The sequence below is a fragment of the Balearica regulorum genome, chromosome 5 (genome assembly GCF_011004875.1).
Source record: "Balearica regulorum gibbericeps isolate bBalReg1 chromosome 5, bBalReg1.pri, whole genome shotgun sequence".
NCBI classification, from domain to species: Eukaryota; Metazoa; Chordata; class Aves; order Gruiformes; family Gruidae; genus Balearica; species Balearica regulorum.
In genome coordinates, this window is record NC_046188.1 from 25152050 (window position 1) to 25160551 (window position 8502).

At 53.6% G+C, this 8502-nt stretch overlaps 1 protein-coding gene across 2 annotated transcripts; it reads left to right on the forward strand.

The window, feature by feature from the left end:
- The first annotated feature begins 1377 nt into the window (after nucleotides 1-1377).
- Nucleotides 1378-4989, forward strand: IRF2BPL (interferon regulatory factor 2 binding protein like). 2 transcript variants are annotated; one of them, XM_075753816.1, is made up of 2 exons: nucleotides 1378-1938; nucleotides 2049-4989. In XM_075753816.1, exon 2 carries the CDS (start codon nucleotides 2097-2099, stop codon nucleotides 4251-4253), a length of 2157 nt encoding a protein of 718 aa, XP_075609931.1. In that variant the 5' UTR covers nucleotides 1378-1938; nucleotides 2049-2096; the 3' UTR covers nucleotides 4254-4989. The 2 variants fall into 2 exon arrangements, with proteins under 2 accessions (XP_075609931.1, XP_075609930.1); XM_075753815.1 differs by having other exon boundaries at nucleotides 1378-4989.
- Nucleotides 4990-8502: the final 3513 nt, after the last annotated feature.

Consider the following 8502-nt stretch of genomic DNA (forward strand, 5'->3'; position numbering starts at 1 on the left):
TTTCTAGCAACAAAGGAACCAGGAAGAGGTACTGAAAGAAAGGAATCCATCCGATACAGCCCAGCTGGGAGAGGCTCGGCACTGTGCGAGCCTTGCCCCCGCTGCGCGCTGCCTCCGCGGGCACCCGTGAGCCCCGGTGTGCGCCTGTGACGCGATGCCGGTTGCCGCCCGCAGCGCCGGGTCCCTGCCGAACCGCGTCCCCGCAGCGAGAGTTTATTATTCTTTGGACGTGGATAGCGATGTCGGCGTTTGCAAAAACAGCCACCGACCGGAGGGAGAGGAAGAGCGGACTGTGCAGAGCCCCTCCTGGCGAGCACGGGCACCGGCGTGGCCGCGGGGGAGGGCGGGGAGCGGGCAACTTTGGGGATCGCGGTGGGGAGAAGGCAGGCTTCGGGTTTTTTTTTATTTTGTTTTCCTCCCAGTGAAATCTATTCTCGGCTTATTTGCATGAGCCGAAGTTGTTTTGAGTAATTTGCCTGTTAGCAGTGTTATGCAAATGTTAGCAAACTAAGGGAGAAAAAAAAAAAAAGCCGTGTGTTCTCACAGCGCCGGGGAAATCCTATGTCCCTTTGCATTAGCGAGATGAGATCACAGCGATTACTCACCTGCCTGGCCTCTCCTACACCCTTGAGCAACGCACAGCACTATCTTTCCCAGCCCAACCTTAAAACACTCGGCAAACATGGCTGATTTAAACAAATCAAAAGTGGAAGAGCTTCTGATGTAGTCACGGGCTTACAGAAACTGTGTCATTCTGTCACCGGGATCACTGAAAGAGAAACACGAAATCGGATATTAAGGCGGGATCCTCCCCATTTGCCTCACCAGCCGGAGCGCACGGGAATCCCACCGACAGCCTCGGTGGCAGCGCGCCGCGCAGTCGTCACGGAGGCAAAGCGGGGCGATCCGCGGGTTTACAAAATCCTGAAAACGAGACATTTGAACTTAGAAAGCCCAGCCAGGGGGGAAAAAAAAAAAACCAAACCCAAACCAAAACCAACAAACCCACACCACCACCGCCCCCCATCATTGTGCATGCGCTTCCTGGCCGCGTTTTCGCGGCGGAGGAGCCGCGGCGCGGGCGGGGGGGGGGGAAGAGGAGGAGGAGGAGGAGGGCGAGGGCGCGATCTGGCGTTCAAGTTTCCAAACATAGCCGGCAGCGCGGGCTGCCCGCGCGCCCCGCCGTGCCCCGCCGCGCTCCAGCTGCCGGCCGCGCAGGGGAGGGCGCAGGCAGGGCGCCGGGCATGCGCGCCCCGCGCAACAAGTGGGCTCCGCGCCGCCGGACGGGGGGAAGGGAGCGAGGGGCGGGCGCTCCACGGTGACGCGGGACCCCGCCCGGGCGCAGCCGAGCCGAGCCGGGAGCGCGGCGTGGAGGAGGGGAGGGGCGGCGCGGGGGGAGCGCGGCGCGGCGCGGAGGAGGGGGCGCGCAGGCACACGCGGCGGCGCGCAGCACCCCGCGCTCGGACTGCGAGCAGCGGCGAGGATGTGAGTGAGGAGCAGGCGGCGCCGCTCGCCACGCTGCTGCCGCCGCTGCCCCCGGGCCGCTACCGCTCCGCCGGCGCGCGGGGAAGCCGCCGCCGCAGCCGGGACCGGACAGCTCCGTGCGGGTGTCCCTCTTTCGCTCGCGGCGGTGGATCGGCACGTACCGAAGTGCGAGCTCGCGAAGCAGCCGCGGCGGGTGGAAGGTGACCCCCCCATCTTCCTCCGTGCACCTCCGCCTCCTCCCGGAGGAGGAGCAGCAGCAGCGGAGAGCTAGAGAGCGCAGGGAAACAGAAGCGGCTAGAAGGCGACCCCCACCCAGCCCCCCGGAGGAGCAGTAGAAGCGGTTCCCACCCCACCGGGGCAGCAGCGGCAGGACCAGGTAGAAGAAGCCCTCTCCGGCAGCAGGAGCGAGCTGAAAGCAGACGATCCCCCTGCTGAAAGGGGCGACAGGATCAGGTACGGAGAGCCACCCCCCCCTGCAGCCCGGGGGGGAAGACTGAGCCAGCCCCTACCCCGGCGGCAGCGGCAGCAGCTCCCCGGCCAGCAGCACCATGTCCGCCGCGCAGGTGTCGTCGTCCCGGAGACAGTCATGCTACCTGTGCGACCTGCCCCGCATGCCCTGGGCCATGATCTGGGACTTCACGGAGCCTGTCTGCCGGGGCTGCGTCAACTACGAGGGCGCCGACCGCATCGAGTTCGTGATCGAGACGGCCCGGCAGCTGAAGCGGGCGCACGGCTGCTTCCAGGACGGCCGCTCCCCGGGCCCCCCGCCGCCGGTCGGCGTCAAGGCAGTGCCACTCTCCGCCAAAGAAGCGGCGGCGGCGGCGGCGGCCCAGCAGCAGCTCAACCATGTGGACGCCTCCTCGAAGGCAGCCTCGGCGGGGCTGACCCAGTCCAGCCTGGACCGCTACGGGCTCAGCGCCGCCGCGGCGGAGCAGCGCAGCCGCTTCGAGTACCCGCCGCCGCCGGGCAGCCTGGGCAGTAGCCACGGCGCCCGCCTGCCCAACGGGCTGGGGGGGCCCAACGGCTTCCCCAAGCCGCCTGAGGACGGGCCGCCGGAGCTGAACCGCCAGAGCCCCAACTCCTCCTCCTCCTCTTCCTCCTCCCGCCGCGGGGCGCACGGGGGGCTGGTGTCCGGCCTGCCCCCGGGGGCCGCCGGCGCCCAGATGAACGTGCCCCCCAACCTGCTGCCGCAGACCTTGCTCAACGGCCCCGCCGCCTCCGGCGTGGCGCTGCCCCCGCCGCACGGGGGCCTGAGCGGTCGGGGCGGCGGGGGTCCCCCGGCTCCCTCCGCCTCCTCCCAAGGGGGCACCTGCGGCGGCGGCGCCGGGGGAGGCGGCGGCTCGTCCTCCGAGGCCTGCGGCAAGCGGCCAGGCTCGGTGTCCAGCAGCGACCAAGAGCGGGAGCTGAAGGAGAAGCAGCGCAACGCGGAGGCGCTGGCCGAGCTCAGCGAGAGCTTGCGGAACCGGGCCGAGGAGTGGGCCAGCAAACCCAAGATCGTGAGGGACACGCTGCTCACTCTGGCCGGCTGCACCCCCTACGAGGTGCGCTTCAAGAAGGATCACGCCCTGCTGGGCCGCGTCTTTGCATTCGACGCCGTCTCCAAGCCGGGCATGGACTATGAGTTGAAGCTGTTCATCGAGTACCCCAGCGGCTCCGGCACCGTCTTCTCCAGCGCCTCTGGCGTGGCCAAGCAGATGTACCAGGACTGCATGAAGGACTTCGGCCGCGGCCTCTCCTCGGGCTTCAAGTACCTGGAGTACGAGAAGAAGCACGGCTCCGGCGACTGGCGGCTCCTGGGGGACCTGCTGCCCGAGTCCGTGCGCTTCTTCAAGGAGCTGGTGGGCGCCGACATGCTGCCGCAGCCCTACCTGGACGCCAGCTGCCCCATGCTGCCGACGGCTCTGGTGAGTCTCCCGCGGCCGGGGGCCGGGGCCGGCGGGGCGCAGGGCACGGCCGCTGCCTCTAGGGGACCCGGCGGCGGTGGCGGCGGCGGCGGCGGGGCGATGCGCAAGAGGAAAGCTTCTCCCGAGCCCTCGGACTCGGCCGAGGGGGCTCTGAAGCTCAGCGACGAGCAGCAGCGGCAGCAGTGGATGGCCAGCCAGAGCGAAGCGCTCAAGCTCACCATGTCGGCCGGGGGCTTCGGGGCGGTGCACGGCGCGGGCCCCCCGCCGCCGCCGCCGCCGCCCCTCGGGCCTCACTCCAACCGGACCACGCCGCCCGAGTCCGCCCCCCAGAACGGACAGTCCCCCATGGCCGCGCTCATGTCGGTGGCCGACACGCTGGGCAATGCCCACTCGCCCAAGGACGGCAGCTCGGTGCACTCCACCACGTCCACCCGCAGGAACAGCAGCAGCCCCGTGTCGCCGGCCTCGGTGCCGGGCCAGCGCCGCCTGGCCTCCCGCAACGGGGACATGAACCTGCAAGTGGCCCCTCCTCCCCCCAGCGCCCACCCCGCCATGGACCAAGTGCACCCCCAAAACATTCCGGACTCCCCCATGGCAAACAGCGGGCCCCTGTGCTGCACCATTTGCCACGAACGCTTGGAGGACACCCACTTTGTTCAGTGCCCCTCTGTGCCCAGCCACAAGTTCTGCTTCCCTTGTTCCAGAGAGAGCATCAAGGCCCAAGGGGCAACTGGTGAAGTCTACTGCCCCAGCGGAGAGAAATGCCCCCTAGTCGGTTCCAATGTGCCTTGGGCATTTATGCAGGGCGAGATCGCGACCATTTTAGCTGGGGACGTTAAAGTGAAAAAGGAGAGAGACCCTTGAGTAGGAAATCCAATCCCTTCAGACTCCTGAAGATGTAGAATTGTGAATATAACAAACTGCAAAAGTTAGTCTTATGTATAGACATTATTTTCGTCGTATGTTTCTATATTTTGAAACAAAGGTATGTACTCTTCTTCATTTGAAGGATAGAGCTGGTTTTTGTTAAACAGAATATAATATTGTTTGGTTACTACATAATACCTGTTCTCATTTCTTTGGCAGTGTGTTGGCTAGGTACAAAGTTAATAGCCCTTAGCGATTACCTGCTGCTGGTGTGTATTTTTGTAAATGTATGCACTTCTCTGAAAGAAGAAGAAAAACGAAAAAAAAAAGACAAAAAAAATTTTTTTGCCAAGGCCAGTGTTGATGCCTAAAAAATTGCTACAAAAATGGTGACAGCTTATGTTTTACAAGCCCTGAGTGTTAGTCTTTCACTTTATTTTTTTGTTTTTGTTTTTTGTTTGCAAAACGGTGGGGTGGCTCTGGGGGGAGGGTGTTTTTTGTTGCAAGTTTGTAAGGAAAATGTTTCAGTTTGTTTCTACTGATCTGAACGTTTTTAATCTTCATGTGTTTTTTGTTTTTGCTTTTATTGATGCACGGATGCTTTTGAACAGTAGAGCAAAATGCTGTACATGAAAAACATGCTCTGTTTGTCCTTTATACATTTCTGTAGTTAACAGAACACTGTAATGTGCCTTGGAGCTTAGTAAATTGTAATAAATTCAATTGATATTAATACTTCTCGAGTAGCAAGTTTTATTTTTCTCAGAGCTTAGGCAGCATGCGCAAGCCATGTTGCCTTTTTAAACGTCTCCATTATACCAAGAGCCTGCAGTTCGTTGTGATAATTGTGGCAGTTGTACGCACATTTTCACATATATGTGGTCAGATGATGATGTTGATGGTGTTATCAAACTTATCTAAATCTTGGCACTGTGCCTATTTACATTTCACCTTTAATGTTGCAGTAACAGTTGCTGACTAAGCATTTTCTATTTACTGTTTCTGCATCTCATTTCCTCCTCCCTTCTCCTCCCCCCCCCCCCCCAAAGCTCTCCAGCTGCAAACAGTGTTTGCAATACAGGATGCATCCATTGCCTGCACGATTTAATAAGGCTTGAGATTTGAAACGAAGCCTTCTTTCACAAAAACAAAACAAACCCACGGTATCATGTGCTCAATAATTTTAGTTGGTTTTAAGAGCGGTCGTCGAAGCTCAACATTAACCGTAGACTCTTGGTAAGGCAGGACAGTAGTTGAGCACAGCACAAAAAAGGGTAGTGGGAAATAACAGCTTCTACAGTTGGTGTTGCAGCTGGTGGGTAGCTACCCCATTTAGGCAATGACTTTTCATAACTGAATTGGTGAACAGTTCAGGGCTGTGCTGTGTTTTCAGGTTAGGAAGCTTCCTTTAAAGCACTGAAGTGAAATGCTTTCCTTTTGGCAACGAGCATATGTGATTCTTTGTATAATTAACTGTTTTATGTGACATTGGCATTTTCTGGAGATTGGGGAGCAGTGCAATACCTGTTAGGTGATCAACAGGCATAGTAAATACACAGGCCTCACTAGCTAGAAAATGCAAACAAACCTAATGTGAACTTTGTCCTTTCCAGTGAGGCAAATGGAGGAAAGATAGAAAACCCAAAACAAAAACAGCAGCACTGCAGAAATCCTTTGCAGTTTGACCAGCAGAACATAGAGCTGTTCCAAATGCAACAGTGTCATAGGTTATGAGCTCTGAGTTTTATTGAATATTAAGGATCCTTACCCCACAAATCCCCATAATTGTATAAAGAGGTACTTTTTAAAAGTCTGGATGGCATTTGGTATCTGGTTGCTCTTAATAAGACATTTTTCATTTGTATTCCTGGTGGAAAAGGTGGTAGAAGCCTTGAGACTATATGCTTAGTGTACCTACAGATCTTTGCTCTCTTGTGTAGGTACATACTCCAGCAATTGTGTGTGTGTGTGTGTGTATGTTTTGAGATTCAGTTTGTGGCATCACTATATCTGTGATTTCAGACAATGACTGTGTATATACATACTATTTTTTTCTGCCAAGTGATTGGTGCTTAAAAATCTCAGAACATATCGTTCTTATGTAATGAATTTGAGGGAATAATGCAGAAAAAGAATGTTTTGAGTTAATTATTAGATACAACCTATAGGTTTTCAGTTAATTATTGGATACAACCTATACATTTTTTAGAGTATAGATTTGTACTGATCCTATTTTTAATTTATTTCTAAGTATGCAGTTCCCACACAGCAGTTTATTTCTAAATCAAGAGAGAGGGGGACTGACATTGTGAGTTCATGACTGACAGAGAAAAAAATTGTACACATGGATGAAATTTGGGTGTAAACCTAACAAGGAGAGAAGTAATATTCATGTGTGAATTGCAACTGCCATTAAAAGAGGAAAACTACTGGCGATTCAACATTTAATTATGTCACACAAGTGTGAATACCCTGATTTATATAAACAGAGCCACTCCTGTAATCTTGAAGTCAGTCATCAGCAGTTGGGGTTAGAAAGACCCACATTTGGTTGATTTCTTTAATTGCAGAGCATTCCTGAAAAGCTCTCATCAGTCAGAATTATGGAAGCATAAGCTCAGTTGTAATGAGACTCATCGATTTGACTTTTAGCAGGCAAAGGAAAGGTAAGGGGCAGTAGACATAGGTGGAAAATAAGCTTAAAGTGAATTGTAATACTGCAGTTAATTAAAGTTAACCATAGCTATGGGGCATTTGTTGTATGGAGGTTTTTTTGTAACCATGTGACCTTTTCTTTTACTCTGGCTCATTAAGCAGCTAGTCTGGGCATATTAGCCAGCATTTCTTTGAACCCAGTCCATAATTTTTTCTCTTTCTGAAGATGTCCACAGCTGACAAACAAGCTGTAACCTTTTTTTGAGGAGGAGGAGGAGAAGGTAGCTGCTGAGCAAGTCTCGCATACAGATACTCAGCTGATTTCTCTATTTTATAGTAATCCTCCCCTCCCCCATATTTGCCAGTTATTTAAGGTAAAGCCCAATATTCGCTTGAATAAATCGTGTAAGTGAATTTATTTGTCCAGGTGGTCATTTGTTGTGCTCTCATTCCTTCTTGTAATGGGGAAGTATTTAAATGGTTTATTTTCCCAAGGAGGGTTGGTGGGTTGGTTTTTTTCCAGTTAGATTATTCTCGACATTTCTTTTAATAGCCTTGTAGCCTATTTTCTAAGAAATGGGTTAGAACATGTGTGTCACTGGATGTTTGTTTTTCAAGCGTTGGCTGAGTTGGAGATGGAAGTGTTTGTGTAGTGAAGAGATGCTATGTCCGTTTGGGGGAAATACTACACAGTTCCATCAGGAGCTCAAGTTCACCATTGCTAACTGATGTCATTTAGTACAAACCTTGTTATCTTTTTTATTTGCTTAGCAACATTGTGCATATAAGCATGCTCTTCCCCCACACCCCTTTAACATTTGAGCTCCAAACAAGTCAGGACTAACATTGTTTTGAAACTGCAATCTCTTCAAATAGGCTGGCTGCCAGCATAGCTTTGCAGAGCTGCAGCAGTCACTGGAAAAAGGGTTGTCTTTGCTTCTTTACGCATCTTGTGAGCTGAGTTTTTCTTCCCCTCAAGGGAAAGGGCTTTGTCTCCTCTCAGGTTCCCAGCTTACTATGCAGCAGTTGCTTTGCAGCTTCCCTCTTCACTAGGTCTTGCCATTTTCTTTTTTTGTGGTATGCAGCCATTCTCCATTCATAGTAGGATGGTTTGTGTTGTGCATTAGCAGCCTCTTCCTCTGCCAGTGACACATCCTGTAGATGTGCAGCAGAGTACTGAACTGTCACTGTAATGCTGACTCTTGTAAGGCTATTCTTGAAGCAGAACAGCTTCCCCCTTGGCATTTAGCCATCAGAATTCATTACAGCATGCATTTTCTACCCGAAACATAGCTCTGTACCTACATAGTTGTCTTAGACCCCTCCCCTGGAAGATGCAGAGGGCATAGTTATACCCTCCTGTATAGGAATAGGCACTGCTGGGTTTATTTTCAGTGTCTAAAAACCGTGTACTGAGCTTTCGTTGTTTCAGCCACTGCCTTAAAACCTGTAATGCAGACTGGGAAGGGGAATGCCTCTGTTGATGGGGTGATGTGAAAAGAACTGGAGACAAGGTCTTTTCCCTGGTGTATGTTTTAAAAGAAGGATTAGGTGTGTGTGCACTGAGTGAGGCTACTACTGGGCTCCTCTG